Source organism: Ciona robusta, chromosome 12, assembly GCF_009617815.1.
Source record: "Ciona robusta chromosome 12, ASM961781v2".
Classification (NCBI taxonomy): domain Eukaryota; kingdom Metazoa; phylum Chordata; class Ascidiacea; order Phlebobranchia; family Cionidae; genus Ciona; species Ciona robusta.
In genome coordinates, this window is record NC_143246.1 from 4953959 (window position 1) to 4974306 (window position 20348).

Consider the following 20348-nt stretch of genomic DNA (forward strand, 5'->3'; position numbering starts at 1 on the left):
TTAACCATTTTTGTTGAAGCAATGAGCACCAAATGTCTTAGTACCACGTAATTGTAGTAGCGTCGAGTTCTTCTGTTATTTAAGCCTACGACTGTTTTTTTTGTACAATTTGGCATTTACGTAAATTACATACAGCGGATTATATAGTTCTGGCGGCTTTACGCGCATACTGTACTGCCAAGGAATAATGTTTATGAATTGAAAATTGGTTGGTGCAGTGCTTCTCAAACTGCGTCGTTTTTAAGGTGGGGCACGCAGTAGGCCTTGTCGTATTTTTGAAGCAAGCTCTTTTACCGAACTTATCAAAAGGCGTGGCAAAAAACAGTTTAGAAACCACTGGGCTACAGTTCCCAATCATGTTTTTTACAGTATATCCTCGTGTAGGGGCAACGACAGTCGTTAAAATACGGGTGGTTTGTTTCGATCCCGCTTACAAGTTATCACGTAACTTTGTGTGGGCTATTTATTCTTGGAATTTTTTAATTTTGTAAAACGAACTACGATATAAACTGGTCTTCTGCTAGCAGTGCTGTACTACGATATAAACTGGTCTTCTGCTAGCAGTTAACGTCCAGTAAAAATATATACTGTTCTAGCGCAATAGCGGTATTGATTTTTTAGGTGTCTTCTAAAAACAGCGAGAAACAACGTTATCAAACGAATATTGACCTTTATTCTGTGCTCAGTAAATAAAAGCACTCGTAATATTTCGAAACCCAGAAGGTTTCACGTCAGAAAATGCAGGTTAAAGTCCGAGCACTTAAATTACGAATTCACTCGATTAAAAATCGGCAAACAAAATGGCTACCACGTCGTTTTGTATACTACAATATTCACTGTAGGTAAAAAGTCGATATTGTCTAAATACTGCAGATCTAGAACTAATTTAAACGGTATTACGTAACAGTAACACTATAGTCGGGGTAATTAATGCGAGGCCATTAGTACGAAAAATCTATATAGATATATAAGCAATTCGTAAGGCACTCTTGTCACAACTTAAACAGTAAAGACCAACGTAATATATAAGTAAATGGCGTATAAAAAAACCGCTTAATAAAAACTAAAAATCGGTAAAATAAAGTGTTTTTTTTTATCAGTAAAATGGCAAATTACTTGTATATTACGTTATGCCTAGTATAGAAACAACAGCAAAAATAGAACGTGTATACATTTGCATTGTTAGTTCACAACAATAAAACAATAGACTTGTACGTTTACTGCTGAAATTGCTGCATTACGTCGCCGGAGTGGATTCTTTTGATATCGGAAGGTCCGAAAACGGGGCACAGAAATAGATCAGATATGCTTTGAGAGGATACAGCTCTCAGCGTCAATAGGCTTAGAGAAATTTGTGTACTCCGGACATTGCCACAGTTAGGAGAAACGAAATCGGTAACAAATCCACCTGAAAAACAAGTTGTTGACAAGCTTTTCGTGCTAGTAAGTTGCCTAAACGAAGTCCAATTAGAGAAAAACAAAAACAACAGTGTCTGTGTGTTCAGTCAAATAATTTAAAACTGCTGCGCCTGTCAAACCGCAATGAGTAGGCATATTTTTTACTCACGCGCACGTAGGCAATTTTTGTAGTCGTTTACTGGAACTTTGTTTTTTTATCGGAAATTTTATGGAATGTACATTTATCTTGAAAACTATAAAAAAAAAACTTGCAAAGTCGTTAGTTTTACGGTCGTTTTGTTTTATTAATGATCGTCACTTTTTATTAGTTTGTCCTTCATTTAATTGCGCAATATAATGTGGCAAGTTGGAATTTATACGACTTCTGTACAATGGTATAGATATAGCATAAAGGCACGAATTTTAGAAAACAGAATGAGTCATCGTATTTGTTCTCAGGTGGCTTTTTATAAACTGGCCTTGAAAATAGAACTGTCGTATTTGGGAGCAACGTTCGGCCTTGGGTCGCGCTCTCGCATATCCTGTAAGTCAGGGTCGGTATCTTCGTATACAATACATGTTGGACGCTTCCTTGTAAATGGTTAACTACATTAGTGTTTGTCGACCTATATGAGTCCATGAACTCAGGTCAGCTCGCCAAAACGGTAAGATTAAGTCCATACTTACACTTTAGCCTTATCTTTTATAAAACTATTTATGCCAAATTACTTTGATAACACTTTCTACATATGGTAACTGAAATTTTCCGTCCCTGCAAAAATTTAATGTCTTGAAAAACGAAGGGCAGGGCATCAGAGGTCACTGACTTGTTCACCATAAACGCGCCACAAATGTGTACACACCATAATCGAAGGTTATGAGAATCGGTATCCTGAGTTTCCCGTACTAAGCACGTTTACTCTTGTTGAACTTTATACGCTCTCTAGGCCTTGTAAGAATCAACGGTTTATTGAAGGTAGCCATTTTGAACGTTGTATTTTATGCCAACTATGGTTAATTGAGTTTGCCTATGCGGTTGCAAACGCAAACGATCGGTTGGTTTTAATACTTTGACCCCAAATTCAGGAGGATTTCACGGGAACGTTATACAACCAAGTGTTTATACATTAAATACCACACAAGGTTCAACGACCGGGCCAGAAAATGATAGTGATAAAAAGCGCCCACAATGGTAGCAGCATCGATCACCGAACTCTGTACCCTTCGGTCACGATAAAACCATCCTGCTACCGGGCAACCACGTTGGGTTCGAGATACATAGGATAAGCATACGGTTGGACGCAAATAATTTACATGCAGTAGGGCAAGATGGGACATGTTTTTATTTTCTTATTCGAAGCTTCCCCAATGTAAAATAGCGTTGATTGTTCAAAATACGATTATGAAACATAGCATATTATGGGCTCAAGGTATCCCATCTTACCCCACAGTACTATATGTAGAAATGTATGGAATATAACCATTTAAACTTTTTACCTTTACTGCACAAAACTGCACCACGTAGATAATCGTACTCGAAGCTTGTCAAGTCCATATCCCTGCATCGTCGAACAAAGTCTCGTATTTTCAGGATGTCGCGCCTAGAACGCACGGAATCCATCGTCGTGTAGCGAGAAGCCAAGCTCTTTTCAATCGCCTCCATCGGAAAGCCATTCTGGGTGCAGAAAATCACAAAGATTTCGGCCCACAAGCTTTGAAAAAGCTCTTTACTCTTCCAACTGCCAGTTTCGCCAATCAATGGGATCGAATGAAAAAATTGAAATGTTCTTTGCAAATTTTCTCCCACAAAGCCAAACGCCTCTTCGGCGGGAGACAGGCTTAATTTGGCTGCACCTGGCTCGTAATTTTCTTTTGATTTAGCTTTGCTTTTGCATTTGCCCCCTTCGTTCGGTGATTGGAGCAGTTGTAGCAGAATGGGCGACTTCTTTCCCGAGGTTTCTGCCGCGAACGCCTCGCTCTCAATTCGTTCCATTTTTCTGTATGGTTGATGTCTCACGGCAACTTTTTGCTTTATTTTTGGGGAAGACGTGTTAAAGGCTTGTAACCCTAGCTTTGTCGGTGCTTTGTGGCCTCTGCTGATCACTGGCACATCGTCGTACAGTGGGGCGCCTGTATTAATATGGCAGGGGTACTGGAGCAGGGGTACAGGGGATATAAAATACATTCGAGGTGTCACTACTTCAGGGAAATCGTGCACAGGTCGTGGAATTAAGTCATGACAATGATTGGTTAATAGCATTTTGTCTGGAAAGTAGTATACAGAGAGTATTCTAAAAACGGTTCATTAATATAGTAGGGTGGGGGGAGACGAGACACTTTTAGCACATAATATCTAAATATCCTGATCGTTTTTTACACAATTAACAACGGTATGTAGGAGCCGTGAGGATACCGTTTTATAATTCTTCAAACATTCAGTGATCACTACCAAATTGGACGAAAAAATAGAATAAAAACGTGTCCTATCTTCTCCCATCCTACTATATTCTGCTCTTTTAAATCACCAGTGAAATATTAGTATTGACGACAAAAAACAAGAGTATTTTTGTAAAATTCTTATTAATATGAAAAGGGCCGTATAGCAACAAGAGATAAAATGACATTTACAATTGTTGGTATACCAAAATAGCTTTCAAACCTAAATTTTTATGTATGTGCTAATCGCATTCCTTACTATACTGTGTTGATCGGTTTAAAATTCAGAAGCCGCCTCAAACTTAATTGTTTTAACCGTACAAATAAAATGTACTTTCCGTAGTATATAAAGTATAGGGTCGAGAGAGATGGCACACCTTTTTTTATTTTCTTGTCCAATTTGCTAGTGAACTAAGAACATTCAAAGAATTATAAAACCGTATCCTCACGACTCCCATAGGCCGTTTTAAATTGTTTAAAACACAATCAGGATATTTATATATTTTGTGCTAAAGGTGTCCTATCTTCCCCCACCCCACTATATATAAAGTATAGGGTCGAGAGAGATGGCACACCTTTTTTTATTTTACTTTCCTGACCAATTTGCTAGTGAACAAAGAACATTTAAAGAATTATAAAACCGTCTCCTTGCGACTCCCATAGGCCGTTGTTGTTTGTTTAAAACACAATCAGGATATTTGGATATTATGTTCTGAAGGTGTCCCATCTTCCCCCACCCTACTAAATTCTGTTTTCTGACATGCTGACTGATGTAAAAAACATGCATCTGTTTAGGCTGCCCTTCTGTCGTAAATGGGTTGAATTAAAGGGCATTGTTGATCGGCGCTACGACTTACGGGAAAAAGGCAATTATGAGAAGAGACCTCTCGCTTTGTTTACCGAAATGATTACGATAGCCGGGGTTACGATAAATTTGCGAATCAACGTCAGAAACAAAATACTCATCGTCAATATTTGTTACAATCTGAGCTTTTCTTATTGAATTAATGTAATTCGTGTATCCTCACTTGGCGGAAAACGACAGGTATTAAAAGACGGAGGTCTTGTTTTAAACACTTCGTGTCGCTTACAAGTTATAACGTAGGTTACTTCGAACAGCTAAAAATGTGAACAAAATTGTTTAATCGTCAGAATAAAACATTCAACATTAAAACGTTTAACGCAATATCATTAAAGTCTTTACCGCACCCGTTGTAAGCATAGTCTTATGACTACTCGTAACGAAACAGCGTAGCAGACCACAGTCAAAAAAAGAAGTGATAATTTAAAAGTCCGGTGGCCAAGGGGTGGCGCTAAACAGTGAGTATGCAATAATTGTAGAGATTAACAACTGGCTTTTATTTTATAAGCTTATTCTGGACTGTTAAAGTTAACCTATTAGTTTTAGTTTTAGTTTCTTTATTGTTTGCCTAAAAGAATTTTCTATATGCGCATTTCTGTAAATGGTTGTATATATGCGTGAACGCAATGATTATGTTTCTGTTTTGTTCTGAATGATTTGAACTTCAATTACTATGACTCGACACAAATAAAAGAAACATTTTGATATTTATTTTTGTGCTGCTTTTATTTGCATTATTCGTGCACAGAGCAATTTGATTCCATCACTTATCCAGTGACGTGGCCATCTGTAAAGGGATATTGTTTATTTGTCATGTATACCAGCTGTATTAATGCGGCAAGCCATATAGACAAGGCAATATTTTACTTAAAGTATTTATGAATAAATATTTTATACTTACTGGGGCAGTATCTGAAGGGTGATGCGCAAACGTATTTGGTTCCTTTGCCGTAACCTTTACTGCAGGAGAAGCTTGGGCTTGTGCAAGTGAATGAAACAGCTGTAAAAAAATCAAAGATAAAAAAGTTAGAAATGTAATAGTAAAGAAATAAATGTAACCAGCAATATTAAACAAGTTACCTGGGGGATTAGCATCCACAGCAACGATCACAAGACACATCATAGCGAGCATTAAGATAACCTTCATTGTAAAGCTATAGTGTTTACCTGCAACAAATAACAACGGATCGATTATACTCTAAAAGAGCCAAAGATATTTGTCTATACAATCCTTTCAAGCAACCTAATGGCCAACTGTGAATTGTTAGTCTCAGCCTCGCTTAATAAAGGCTTGATCCAGGAAGCAGACATATTCGTTTCGAAATTTTCGGTGTAATGCCAGTATAGTCGGTTTCTGCGGAGCCGTTTCAAAAACTTCGTTCTTGAAAACGAAAGAAATGCAATCGCGTTTGTGCAAACCGTTGGTGCAAACGAGACTTGTAAGTATAAGATACATAAATATATTTACCTGCCATTACTGTTTTGCATTTTAAAATGTATGGCGTCGGTTTTACAGCAATAACAGCAATTTTGCTAAAATTCCGACTTCAAAAATAATTTTTAAATTTGTTTGTTCGTGTTTTTTATTACATCATTTGCTTTTTCGGTAGTTTTGTATATTGTTGTAGGCTATACATATGAAATTATGAAGTTTGTCCATAATGCATGTGTAGATTTTCCTTCTTCACACGGTTAGTCAGAACAGAGAGTAAATTTACCCAATCACTGGCGATATTGCATCAGCGTTTCAGATCCCAACGCTGATTGGACGATCCGCGCAGACAGAGCAGGAAAGAACGAAAGAGCAAATCTGGGAAATACAGCTTGAGTTCTTTGAAAGTTTGGGTTTTTCTGCTTCTAAACAGATATGTTGTGTATACGGATTGCTAGATTTGCTTCAGCAGACTTTATTATTTCTATTAGAATTAACAATTGATAAAGCATTTGTACGTACCAGTCAACTGGTGAAGCTTGAATTGCCCATTTGAAATAAACACTACTATAATTTTGAACGGACTTTAACGCAGACGTGTATTTCTCATTAATATATAAATAACTATTAATATATACTCATGTCGTTGACTTGAACCACACCATTTTCCACTGATGTTGTATCCCAGCAGTTATTTTCTTGGACAATTAACAACGGTGTATGGGAGTCGTGAGAATATGATTTTATATTTTGTTTACTGGAATGAAAAAATGGAATAAAACTCGTCCCATCTTCCCCTAAACTACTGTATAGTAGGGTGGGGGAAGATGGGACGCCATTTTTATTCTATTTTCTGGTCCTATTTGGAAGTAAATAAAGAACCGTTAAAGAATTATAAAACCGTATTCTCACGACTCCCATTGACCGTTGTTAATTGTTTAAAATACCATAAGGATATTTGGATATTATGTGCTAAAGATGTCCCAACGTACCCCACCCTACTATATAATCTATACGTGGTGTAATCGAAAGGGATCCAAATATTATGCTGGTGGCACCAGTAGAAAGTGTCGCAAGTTGGCGCTATCTATCTATCTGAACAATCAACTTTGATTGCTTAGCTGAGAAGAGTAAACGTGACTATTAAACAAACTGCCGATTACTCTTCTATGCGTTAATACTTCTATTTCCGCTCGCAAGTCAACTCGGTTCAGTTTGTAAGCGAAGCTGATACATATGGCCTATACGTGTGCCAGCATAGAGGTGCGCGTTTCAGGTTGCATGTTTAATGATATTGCATTTAAACTGTGGGGTGAAAAAGGTACCTTACGTCTGCCTGGCGTTAATACTATTAAGGATGCCTGGCACATTGCTAAAAGTTTCAAATGGGAAATGTGCGGTGAAAAAGGATATTTTGTCTAAGTCATTGGTATGAGTTAATTCTTTACATACCAATAAGAAATACACGTCTGCGTTAAAGTCAGTATAAATTATAGTTGTGTTTATTGCAAATGGACAATTCAAGAGTTATCAATTCATATAAAAAACATGTCTGTTTGGAAGAAGCAGAAAATGTCAAGCCTTCAACGAACTTAAACTTCATTTCCCAGATTTTCTCTTTCGCTCTTTCCTGCTCTGTCTGCGCGGATCGTCCAATCAGCGTTGGATCTGAAACGATGATGAAATACCGCTAGTTATTGGTAAACGTAAAACTCCTTGTCCTGCCTAATCGTGCGAAGAAGAAAAATCTACACCAGCATTATGAACAAACCGTATAATTTTATATGTATAGCCTACAACAATATACAAAACTACCGAAAAAGCAAACGATGTATTAAAAATAACACAAACAAACATATTCAAAAAAGTATGATTCTTGATTCGTAAACAGGTGATATTCTCCACGATCGGTGTTAACACTGTACAGTTTCAAATGCAAGTTTGTGGCGCCATTTTAGCAATATTGCTGTCATTGATGTAAAATCGACGCTATACTTTTTAAAATACATAACAGTAATAGCAGGTAAATACATATTCTCTCTATGCGGAATCAGTATAATCTTCTTTCAAAGCGTATGTATTTATTTATCTTATACTTACAAGTCTCGTTTGCACCAACGGTTTGCACAAACGCGATTGCATTTCTTTCGTTTTCAAGAAAGAAGTTTTTCAAACAGCTCCGCAGAAACCGACTATACTGGCATTACACCGAAAATTTGAAAATGAATATGTCTGCTTCCTGGATCAAGCCTTTATTAAGCGAGGCTGAGACTAACAATTCACAGTTTGCCATTGAGTGGCTTGAAAGAATTGTATAGACAAATATTTCTGGCTCTTTTAGAGTATAATCGATCCGTTGTTATTTGTTGCAGGTAAACACTATAGCTTTAAAATGAAGGTTATCTTAATGCTCGCTATGATGTGTCTTGTGATCGTTGCTGTGGATGCTAACCCCCCAGGTAACTTGTTTAATATTGCTGGTTACATTTATTTCTTTACTATTACATTTCTAACTTTTTTATCTTTGATTTTTTTAACAGCTGTTTCATTCACATGCACAAGCCCAAGCTTCTCCTGCAGTAAAGGTTACGGCAAAGGAACCAAATACGTTTGCGCATCACCCTTCAGATACTGCCCCAGTAAGTATAAAATATTTATTCATAAATACTTTAAATAAAATACTGCCATGTCTATATGGCTTGCCGCATTAATACAGCTGGTATACTTGACAAATAAACAATATCCCTTTACAGATGGCCACGTCACTGGATAAGTGATGGAATCAAATTGCTCTGTGCACGAATAATGCAAATAAAAGCAGCACAAAAATAAATATCAAAATGTTTCTTTATTTAAGTCGAGTCACAGTAATTGAAATTCAAATCATTCAGAACAAAACAGAAACATAATCAATGCGTCCACGCATATACGCCTATGAATATAGAAAAAAACGAGCATGAATATAGAAAACTTTCAAGAAAAATTAGTAAAAACTAAAGCTAGAATTAACCGGTTAGCTTTAGAACTTTAACAATCCATTAAAAGCTAATGAAGTAAAAGCAAGTTGGTGTCTTATCCAGTTGTTGCATACTGACTGTCTAGCGCCACCACTTGGCTTCCGAACTTTTGGGTTTGCTATATTGTTTCTTGTAGCTGTGTTAAATACTGTTCTTACAGCTCGCGCGGTAGAGACGTTATTCTTATTGCGTTTAACGTTTTGATGTTAAATGTTTTATTTGGGCGACTGAATATGGCTATTTTCAACTTTGTACACTTTTGGCAATACAGAAAAAATAACTACCCCAATTCTAGCCTATAGTTCGTAAAAGGATCGTCTAAAAAGTCAAAGGTGGCAGTGCGATAAGTTTAAAATTTTAAAGAAAATCACTAATACAGTATTAAATAATGTGGTGTAAATCGGTACGGGATCTAAATTTATCTATATAGTTTGGGAAGACGGGACACCTTTAGCACATAATCCCAATATCCTGATCGTGTTTTAAATAATTAAGAATTAACAACGGTCTGTTAGAGTCGTGAAGATACGTTTTTAAAATTCTTTGAATGTTCTATGTTTACTACTAATTGGACGAGAAAATAGAATGTATTTGTGCTGCAGGAAGCACAGTCAACTGCTATACGTGTGTAATCGCATAAGCTCTCCGGGAAAGCACACGTATTTATAGTACATTTAGCCACTAGTAAACTCTTGCTTTTCTAGTTATTCCAATCTGTTCTAACATACCATCCGAACTATATTTACTGCGTCCTTTGATTTTGAGTTTTAACGCTTTGCATTGCATTTGTTTTAATACTTTTTAATACTTTTAAATGTAACTTTCGAAAGTGGGGGTTGACTTAAGTGTCGCACGTATGAGTAGCTAGTTATTCTACCTTTAACTCAATCATTAGTTCATAATCAGTCACAAAAGAATAAAAAGCATGGACAGTGGCCGCTAAAATTGCCGTTTTGTTTCTTTTTCGACTAGTAATATACGGTTTTTGTGTTTTCGATTCTTTGTCGGGAGATTCCCGCAATTTAGCAAACATATTTTTTGTTTTGGTTTAGAATTTTGTGGTGCAACTTTTGTGTACAAGCTAATACGACGTCAACCCGTTTTGTTTATGTACATAGTACCTGCCTAATGTGCCATCTGTGTACAGTGTGTTTCGTGTAAAATTCAAGAGAAATATCGGCCCTGCAGCCAAGGTAATATAAATGAAATGAAAACACTCCGGTTTCTAAAATATAAATAATTAACGCGGCGATTTTTTTCTTATAGGTTGCTGCATGTGTTTCTTATAATATACATGAAATATTCATTGTGCGCTTAAGAAGACGCAGTTGTTCTGTGCTTCGTCTTTTATACTAAACTTCAGGTAAAGAGCTAACTTATTAATATTATGTGTCTTGCATTTACAGTCAGTTAAACATAAAAATGTTTTGGATTTGCCATATATTTCACTTATTTAGCTGTTATGGGATGTGTGTAGATTTTATTTTTTTAATTTAACTGCTTAAGGGTCTATATAGCTTGGTATACAATATGTTTGTATATATATAAAAATCAAAGGTACTGGTAAATTATTTTCATGTGGCATTGTAGTAAAAACAAATAACAAAAAAGCTATATATTAAAAGTTATGAGTAAATGTATAGAGTAGCAGGTGATTTTTTTTCTAACTCTAAAGCTTATTATATATATTATATATATACATATATTATTTTTTTTACCACAGGCAGCTTGTCTTTATTACTGACTCCTTTTCTAGCCATGACTGAGAAAAAACATCTGATTGAATTGAAGACCATTGGCCCCTATATTATCCATGATTTTGTGGAGCAGGGCAACGTAGGAGCTATCAGAGATGTGCTTTCAAAACACCACGATTTCGTTGATCAGAAAAATGACGCCGGTTTAACTGCCCTGCATTTAGCATGCAAACGTGGGCATGAAGAAATTGTGACCACTTTAATTGAGCATGGGTATAGTGCAATGGTAAAGGACAATGATGACTTTACTGCATTGACGTATGCTTGCAGGGGAGGCCACCTTGCCTGTGTGATGGTTTTAATGCAGTTTAGACCTAATATTGAACAAGCTGATGTGAATGGTTGGACTTGTCTCATGTGGGCTGTGTATAAAGGCCACCCTGAAGTTGTAAGACACCTCTTGCAAGAAGGGGCAAATGTACATGTCAGTGTCTCATACAACATGACCTGCCTGCTGTGGGCTGCTGGGCGAGGCTTTTTGGATATTGTTAAAATGCTCCTAATTAAAGGTGCGAAGGTAAACCATGCTGATAAGTTTGGAAGTACGGCACTGGTGTGGGCTTCTCGGCGCGGTTATTGTGACATAGTACAGTATTTGCTTAACAAAAAGGCTGACCCAAATCTAGTTGGCGCTAATGGATGCAGCAGTATAATTGTGGCCATGAAAGGTGGCCATGAGGCTTGTGTAAGAATTTTGCTGTCAAATTCAAGGCTTAATGTCAACCAAGCGGATAGAGAAGGCCAAACTACACTCAGTTACGCAACTAAATCTGGTACAGATGAAATAGTGAATGAATTACTGGAGCATGGGGCATATCTTAACATCACAGACAACCATGGAGATACGCCACTAATTAAAGCAGTGAAGCACACAAGGTTAAACACTGTGCGTGTATTACTGGCCAGATTCGCAGATGTAAATATACAAGGCAAAGAAGGAAAAACAGCTCTGCACATGGCTTGTACAATGGGCTCTAATGCAATTGTACAGGAGATTTTAAACTGCTCACCAGAATTGGAAATACAGAATGAAACGCGCGAAACTGCCCTTGTATGTGCTATCAAGCAGGGCAACTTTTTGATCAGTGAAATGCTAGTTAACCATGGTGCAGATGCGGGGGCACGTGATGCAAATCATGACACCACACTCCACCTTGCCCTAAAGCTCAACAACATTCAACTAATCGAATTACTGCTAAGAGACCCAAAGAACGGAAAACTGCTATACCAACCAAACAAGCTAGGTGAAACACCATATGATATAGACGCTGCTAGCAGCAACCATTTGCTTTCACAGATTTTTGGATCAAAGGGTTTTTCTGCCTTTGCTGCTTCGAATAACATGCACTTTGATTTATACAGCTGCGCAGTAGCGGAAATGCTAACAGAGCCTTCGTTTGAAACTCCTATCTGTATTGGTTTGTACGCAAAGTGGGGCAGCGGAGTGTCTTTTGTTCTAGATAAAATAAAACAACAAATCAACCTCTTTACAAGTTTCTTACCCCACCAACCACTACAACTATCATGGGACATCTACTTTACCATTGTGTTCCTATCTGCATTTGCAGCCAGCATTTTTGCCTTTGCTTTTCACAACCGACTGATTGCAGGCTTGACAACATTCTTTGTGCTATTCGGAATCCCTTTCATATTCGGCATGTTCGTTTACATAGGAACTTCATCTTTTCAGTGGAAATGGGCTGTATCGTCAAACCATTACATGAAGAAAAAGTGGTCTTACTTCAAAACAATACAAATCCTTTTCTTCTACAGCAGCTACAAAAAATCCATGGGCAGAGTTCGGTTCATTTTTAACCCCACTTTAAAACTGTCATCTGTAAAAGAAGAAGACGTAGTGAATGACCAAGTGGCTTCCCTTACCTCTGTAATAGAAAACTCCTTGGGAAGTATAACCTTTCGAATAGCAAGAGGCCTTGAATTCAACCATAACAGTAGTGTAAAAGTCGCCCGGAAATTTTGCTGCGTTCCTGTTTATCTATGGGTAGTTTTCTCTCTACTCTGCATAAACGCTATCGTTCTTTTAGTCCTCTCACTTCATGGTCCTGCCCCTATGTATTCTGCATCTTACAACGCAACATCTGTTGGTTACACTGACCCAAGACATATATGTATCTTCTTATTGTCCTCAATCGTTGCTCTACTACTTCTAGCTGCAACACCCACTCTAATAAAGGTAATCAGCTCCTTACTGACCAACCCAAAGTCTCTTAGAGCCTCTAGGAGCCAAAAGTTACAAAGAAAAAGCATCCACAAACTATGCTCAGCGCTAAAAGCAGTAGATTTAATCACCAACACACAGTCAAGGATTTGCATTCTTGTAAATGGCTTGGAGTCCCACAACTGCAAACTCTTTCTGCGATTTTTCAACTCAAATCACCTTCTGTTTTGTGTACCACCTATCATTACTATTGTATGTATTGATAACAAACTGTTTAACATTGCCCTTGACAAATCATTTGAAGAGTTTGAAATCAATGGAAAAGACTGGCTTCAAACCGTGGTTCAATTGCCGGTATTTCTTTCGGAAAAACTGCGAAAAAAGAAGTTTTTTCAAACCCCTGATAGCGAAACTGACTCTGAGTTTAAATACAATCGTAACCGCCGTAAAAGCCACCTTAAAAAGTTTGACTTGGCAAGATGGATGTCATCGGACGACTGTTTTCAGCCTATTACGCCACAAATCTTAAGACGTATCACCGTAATACAGTCTCTGACTGCTCGCATGCTTCGTGCAAGAGGAAAGGATTTCTTATGGAGCAATTTATCTGCTTGGATAATCCTAACTGAAGTGTGGCCGTATACAGTCATGTGTTTGATATGCTACGTCGAAAAGGTTAAAGTAGCTCCTAGTAGACCATTAAAGTCTGTTTACTTTGAGTTAGCACAGCATTACCCACTTTCAAACAGTGTAGACAGTGGAGATGCTGAATCACTGCTGAATTATTTATCCTCCAAATGTTCTTCAATTCTGATCCAGGACATCATTAATTTCATTCCTGGAACAATAAATCTTGATCCTAAGCTGGAGGAACTTACTCCTAACTTCCACAACACAGGGAGTATGGTGTCCTCCGCTAGTAGTGTGAAACTCACGCTAAAAACCTCAGACTCGAACCTGAGTTCTGTAATGGCCGGAGCAAGCATGCCTTGTTCAGATTGGACAGTAGAAGACGTCTGCTACCATTGGAAATGCATTCCAGGCCTTGACAAGCGGAATTTGCTGAAATATGAGAAATTTATCACGACCAACAACTTCAATGGGCTGGTGCTCGTCTCCTGCGACGTGGGAGAACTCAAACAAGAACTGAATACCTCATTTGGTGATTGGTGCTTGATAAAGAAATTCCTTTTGTATCTCAAAGGGCGCACTGCTGCGCCGAGGGTGCTGGCTAAAACAGTATCATTTTCTTCAGCTACCGAAAACGAGGCGAAAGAAAGTGACACGGAACCGGTTAAAACTGGCTCTGAACCGCTTTTGCATTTGGGAACTTTGGCGAATAGTGACAGAGTTGCTTACAATGAAGCGTTCAAGGAATACCTGAAACTGCAGTGCCATAACTCGCAATCGACTTTGGACAACGAGCCGCGTACGACTGCACACAGTAATCAAACCATGGATGGTGAAAATGTGCCTTTGATGGCAAATCAATGTGATATCAATGGAAATGCTTGAAAATCATGCCTTTTTAAATAAAGTACATTATTGAGAATTGTAATTTTTCAGCAGTTGTATATTTTCTTTTATTAATTGTGTTTTCAGCTTCTGTATATTTTCTTTTACTAATTGCAATATGTATTGCAAATTTTTAATCTCCGTTTAGTACTACTGTGGGGGAAGATGGGACACCTTTAGTTCATAATATCCAAATAACCCGATTGTATTTTAAATAATTAACAACAATCTATAGGAGTTGTGAGAATGCAGTTTTATATTTCTTTAAATGTTCTTTGTTTACTACAAAATGGAACGAAAAAAAATTGAAAACGTGTCCCATCTTCCCCCACCCTACTATACTATGTATTTGCAAAAAATCTGTACATTGTTTCAAACTAATCATGTTATTTTAGTTATGCAAATGTTGCTTGTTTATGCTTTATGCTTTCAATGGTGCACTGACCAACACATAATTCTAAATTGTGGCGTTTGTATGTGATCAGCTTTGGTACTGTGTTTAATTATCACCGTTAGTTTGCTGTTTTGATTTTCTGACCAATTGCAATTTTTATGACTCTTATATTGCTTAAACATTCCGCATATCACGAATCATGAATATTTTTCACCGACACGAAATCACGAATGCTTTATCACAATGAAATTGTATAAAATTTACGAAACCGCTTTAAAATACGAATGTTTATTTTACTGTAAAGTTTATAAATATAAAACAGAGTTTACAGAACGATCATTAATAAGCCTGTATGTATGTGATCAAAATGGACAAGAATGGATTCTCATTTTTCCACTCCATGAACAACGTATAAGCTGTCCCATTTTACCCCACAGTATACTATATATACTACTGCATAATTTAATCACCTCAGAAGTAAAACATATACTTTTTCAAACCTTAGTTGGAGTATAAGGTGTGTGCATAAAAAGTTGGTAAGTGACTCTTTTAAAGTTTCGAAAACAACTTCATCCTACATTCTTTTTGTCAAGAGTTCCCACATCTGCGCAAAGGAAACTGCGGAAATTATCAAATCATATGTATGGCGAAGTGCAGCGTCAATCTAACAAACCATATGTTGCAGTGTGGAAGCCTATATCTATAGTATGGTTGGGTTAGACTAGTCTCTCTTTCAGAACGTTGTGTTGTATCCAACATTGCGTTGGTAATTGTCAGAAACGTGATTAGGAAATATGGGATGTTATGTGCTTATGGTACCCAAAGGTGTAATATTGTGAAGTAGGACAGAACATGTTTTTTTCGTTCCATTTGCTGGTGGTACAACGAACATTTATAGAATTATATATAACTATAGCCCCTCGACCGTAAAAGAGCGTTGTTAATTGGTAAAAACGAAAAAAAGCTTAATGTGCCAACCTATTCCAACTTACCCCACAGTACTATATTATTACTTCAGTAGCTTGTGACGAAACGACAATTACGAATAATGAAGTGTGCTGCTCTCATCTTGCTTTGCTGTGTTATGTTTCTTACCATTGATCTGAGTGCTTCATTTACGGCCAGACAAGTCAGCTTGAAGTAAATTCATTTATATATTATACAATTTTGCATACACTTAAATAAGAAAACGTTTAAAACTACGATTTTCCTTTTTCCAGAAATTTGGATGAACGCTTATTTGACGCCAAGGGGTTGCGGGAAATTGCAAGAGCGAATTTGGAAAACGATAGAATGGCATCACGCTCTTAAAACATTTTTAAATTACTGCTTTGGGAGTGAGCTAAACGTATTGGAACAGACTCCTGATGCGTATAATCATAAAATATTTGAGAAATAATAGTCATGTTATACATATATGCTTTAGTGTTAAATTGTACAGTCAATAACGATTGTCTTTGAGTGATATTTCAAAACTGCTCACCAAATTTTTACAAAATTAATTTACGGATGTATGTTAGAACTAATAATCAAAGTAAGAGTAACAGAACTCGAAATAAATAATACGGATGTCTAATTTAACCGTCACAGAAGTAAAGAGATGCATTCTGAAGCTGTGTGAATAAATAAAGTTAGTGTAACTTGTTTTAAGTTTTCATTCAATTTAGTATAGGGTATGCACACGGCTGCAACAATATGTTTGTTATAGTTGTACATGACGTTAGGTACGACAGGACCAGGATATTATTTGATGGTTTCCGCAGTTTAATTTGCGCAAATATAGATTTTGACTAGGACTTATTAAATATAACATTACGGGGTAAGATAGAATGTGTTTTCATTCTCAGTCCGGCGCTTTGGCAAAGTGGTAAGCACGCCTGCCTGTAACCCATAGGTAATGGGTTCAAGCCTCGTCGCTGCTACCATTGTGGGCGTATGTGTCCTTGGGCAAGACACCTATTGGCACTTGCTTCAACCCAGTGGTCACTAATAAGTTGTCCAAATTATCAGTCATACATAAAAAAATATAAAAATAATAATCAAACCGTATCCTCTCCACCCTAACAGACTTTTGGTAATCATTTAAACACGGCAAGGAGAATTGAATAATATGTGCTAAACATAAACATGTCCCATTTTACCCCACAGTACTACTGCATAATAGAATCGTCACAGAAGTAACACATGTACTTTCTCAAACCTTAGTTGGAGTATAAGGTGTGTGCATAAAAAAAGTTGGTAAGTATCTTGTTTAAAGTTTCGAAAACGACTTCATCCTACATTCTTCTTGTCAAGAGTTTCCACATCTGCGCAAAGGAAACTGCGGAAATTATCAAATCATTATGTATCACGATAAGTGCAAGCGTCAATCTAACATATCATATGTTGCAGTGTGGAAGCCTCTATCTATAGTATGGTTGGGTTAGACTGGTCTCTCTTTCAGAACGTTGTGTAATATATTGCATCCAACATTGCGTTGTTTATTGTCAGAAACGCGATTAGGAAATATGGAATGTTATGTGCTTATGGTACCCAAAGGCGTAATATTGTGAAGTAGGACAGAACATGTTTTTTTTTTTCGTTTCATTTGCTAGTGGTACAACGAACATTTATAGAATTATATATAACTATAGCCCCTTGACCGTAAAAGAGAGTTGTTAATTGGTAAAAACGCGATTAGATAATTGGTAAAAACGAAAAGAAACTTAATGTGCTAACCTATTCCAACTTACCCCACAGTACTGTATTATTACTTCAGTAGCTTGTGACGAAACAACAATTACGAATAATGAAGTGTGCTGCTCTTATCTTGCTTTGCTGTGTTATATTTCTCACCGTTGATCTGAGTGCTGCATTCACCGGCAGATATGTCAGCTTGAAGTAAATTCATTAATTTATTGAACAATTGTCCATACATTTAAACCAGAGACCAAATTATGATTTTTCTTTTTCTATAGGAAATTGGACGACCGCTTATTCGACGCCAAGGGGTTGCGGGAAATTGCTAGAGCGAATTTAGAAAACGATAGAATGGCATCACGCTCCTAAAATATTTTTAAATTATACCGCTTTGGGAGTGAGCTAAATGTATTGGAACAGACTCCCGATGCGTAAAATCATAAAATGTTTGAGAAATAAAAGTCATGATATATGCCTTAGTGTTGAATTGTACAGTCAATAACGATTGTCTTTGAGTGATATTTCAAAACTGCTCACCAAATTTTTACAACATTAATTTACGGATGCATGTTAGAACTAATAATCAAAGTAAGAGTAACAGAACTCGAAATAAATAATACGGATGTCTAATTTAACCGTCACAGAAGTAAAGAGATGATTCTGAAGCTGTGTGAATAAATAAAGTTAGTGTAACTTGTTTTAAGTTTTCATTCAATTTAGTATAGGGTATGCACATGGCTGCAACAATATGTTTGTTATAGTTGTACATGACGTTAGGCACGACAGGACCAGGATGTTATTTGATGGTTTCCGCAGTTTAATTTGCGCAAATATAGATTTTGACAAGGACTTATTAAATATAATATTACCGGGTAAGATAGAATGTGTTTTCATCCTCATTCCGGCGCTTTGGCGAAGTGGTAAGCACGCCTGCCTGTAACCCATAGGTAATGGGTTCAAGCCTCGTCGCTGCTACCATTGTGGGCGTATGTGTCCTTGGGCAAGACACCTATTGGCACGCTTCAACCCAGTGGTCACTAATAAGTTGTCCAAATTATCAGCAACACATAAAAAAAAATATAAAAATAATAATCAAACCGTATCCTCTCCACCCCAACAGACTTTTGGTAATCATTTAAACACGGCAAGGAGAATTGGATAATATGTGCTAAACATAAACATGTCCCATTTTACCCCACATTACTACTGCATAATAGAATCGTCACAGAAGTAACACATGTACTTTTTCAGAGCCTTAGTTAATTAAAGTACAAGGTGTGTGCATAAAAAAGTTGGTATAAGTATTTTGTTTAAAGTTTCGAAAACGACTTCATCCTACATTCTTCTTGTCAAGAGTTTCCACATCTGCGCAAAGGAAACTGCGGAAATTATCAAGTCATATGTATCACGATAAGTGCAGCGTCAATCTAACAAACCATATGTTGCAGTGTGGAAGCCTCTATCTATAGTATGGTTGGGTTAGACTAGTCTCTCTTTCAGAACGTTGTGTAATATATTGTATCCAACATTGCGTTGTTAATTGTCAGAAACGCGATTAGGAAATATGGGATGTTATGTGCTTATATGGTACCCAAAGGCGTAATATTGTGGAGTAGGACAGAACATGTTTTTTTTTCGTTTCATTTGCTAGTGGTACAACGAACATTTATAGAATTATATATAACTATAGCCCCTCGACCGTAAAAGAGCGTTGTTAATTGGTAAAAACGCGATTAGATAATTGGTAAAAACGAAAAAAACTTAATGTGCTAACCTATTCCAACTTACCCCACAGTACTGTATTATTACTTCAGTAGCTTGTGACGAAACGACAATTACGAATAATGAAGTGTGCTACTCTTATCTTGCTTTGCTGTGTTATGTTTCTCACCGTTAATCTGAGTGCTGCATTCAACGGCAGATATGTCAGCTTGAAGTAAATTCATTCATTTATTGAACAATTTTCCATACATTTAAACCAGAGACCAAATTATGATTTTTCTTTTTCTATAGGAAATTGGACGACCGCTTATTCGACGCAGAGGGGTTGCGGGAAATTGCAAGAGCGAATTTAGAAAACGATAGAATGGCATCACGCTCTTAAAATATTTTTAAATTATACCGCTTTGGGAGTGAGCTAAACGTATTGGAACAGACTCCTGATGCGTATAATCATGATATGTTTAAGAAATAAAAGTCATGTTACATATGTGCTTTAGTGTTGAATTGTACAGTCAATAACGATTGTCTTTGAGTGATATCTCAAAATTGCTGATGACTTTTTTACAAAATTAATTTAAGGATGCATGCTGGACCTAATAATCAAAGTAAGAGTAACAGAACTCGAAATAAATAATACGGATGTCTCATTTAATCATCACAGAAGTAAAGGAACGTATTCTGAATGTGCGTTTATACCAATTTAGTATGATGGGATGAAAATATGAGATGGAATGTGTTTTCATTCTCTTTCTCGTCCTTTTTGGTAGCAAACAGAGAATATTTATAGAATTTAATAACCGTATCGTCTAAAAGGCGGTATAATCGTTCAAAACACGATCAGGAAATATGGAATTAGATATAGTAGGATAGGGGAAGATGGGACACCTTTTCATTCTATTTTCTCGGCCCATTTGGCAGTGAACAAAAGTGTCCCGTCTCCCCACGCTTTACACTAAT

At 36.9% G+C, this 20348-nt stretch overlaps 2 protein-coding genes and 2 long non-coding RNA genes across 5 annotated transcripts; 2 read left to right on the forward strand and 2 right to left on the reverse strand.

The window, feature by feature from the left end:
- Positions 1-650: 650 nt before the first annotated feature.
- On the reverse strand, positions 651-3694 carry LOC149727069 (uncharacterized). Its single transcript, XM_089890465.1, has 2 exons — positions 2896-3694; positions 651-1408 (listed from the first exon to the last, which is right to left on the reverse strand). The coding sequence occupies exons 1-2, from the start codon at positions 3656-3658 to the stop codon at positions 1218-1220; spliced, it is 954 nt and encodes a 317-aa protein (XP_089746591.1). The 5' UTR covers positions 3659-3694; the 3' UTR covers positions 651-1217.
- Positions 3695-5395: 1701 nt separating this feature from the next.
- LOC149727070 (uncharacterized) lies at positions 5396-5940 on the reverse strand. The gene is made up of 3 exons (XR_016386255.1): positions 5777-5940; positions 5598-5696; positions 5396-5483 (listed from the first exon to the last, which is right to left on the reverse strand). It is a non-coding gene; the product is annotated as an uncharacterized LOC149727070 (long non-coding RNA).
- Positions 5941-8398: 2458 nt separating this feature from the next.
- Positions 8399-8969, forward strand: LOC149727071 (uncharacterized). Its single transcript, XR_016386206.1, has 3 exons — positions 8399-8587; positions 8669-8767; positions 8882-8969. It is a non-coding gene; the product is annotated as an uncharacterized LOC149727071 (long non-coding RNA).
- A 1193-nt stretch (positions 8970-10162) lies between these two features.
- LOC149727072 (kinase D-interacting substrate of 220 kDa B-like) lies at positions 10163-19878 on the forward strand. 2 transcript variants are annotated; one of them, XM_089889998.1, is made up of 6 exons: positions 10163-10338; positions 10412-10508; positions 10869-16130; positions 16211-17870; positions 17948-19605; positions 19683-19878. In XM_089889998.1, exon 3 carries the CDS (start codon positions 10904-10906, stop codon positions 14594-14596), a length of 3693 nt encoding a protein of 1230 aa, XP_089746124.1. In that variant the 5' UTR covers positions 10163-10338; positions 10412-10508; positions 10869-10903; the 3' UTR covers positions 14597-16130; positions 16211-17870; positions 17948-19605; positions 19683-19878. The 2 variants fall into 2 exon arrangements, with proteins under 2 accessions (XP_089746124.1, XP_089746123.1); XM_089889997.1 differs by having other exon boundaries at positions 10902-16130.
- The last annotated feature ends 470 nt before the right edge of the window (positions 19879-20348 follow it).

What these genes read in the sequence shown, in the direction of transcription:
- LOC149727072 (XM_089889998.1), top strand. Translation starts at nt 10,904, where the DNA reads ATGACTGAGAAAAAACATCTGATTGAATTGAAGACCATTGGCCCCTAT.
- LOC149727069 (XM_089890465.1), bottom strand. Translation starts at nt 3,658, where the DNA reads ATGCTATTAACCAATCATTGTCATGACTTAATTCCACGACCTGTGCAC. An exon ending in TGCAGTTTTGTGCAGTAAAG is followed by an intron (nt 1,409 to 2,895) that starts GTAAAAAGTTTA and finishes CTTGTTTTTCAG; the next exon opens with GTGGATTTGTTACCGATTTC.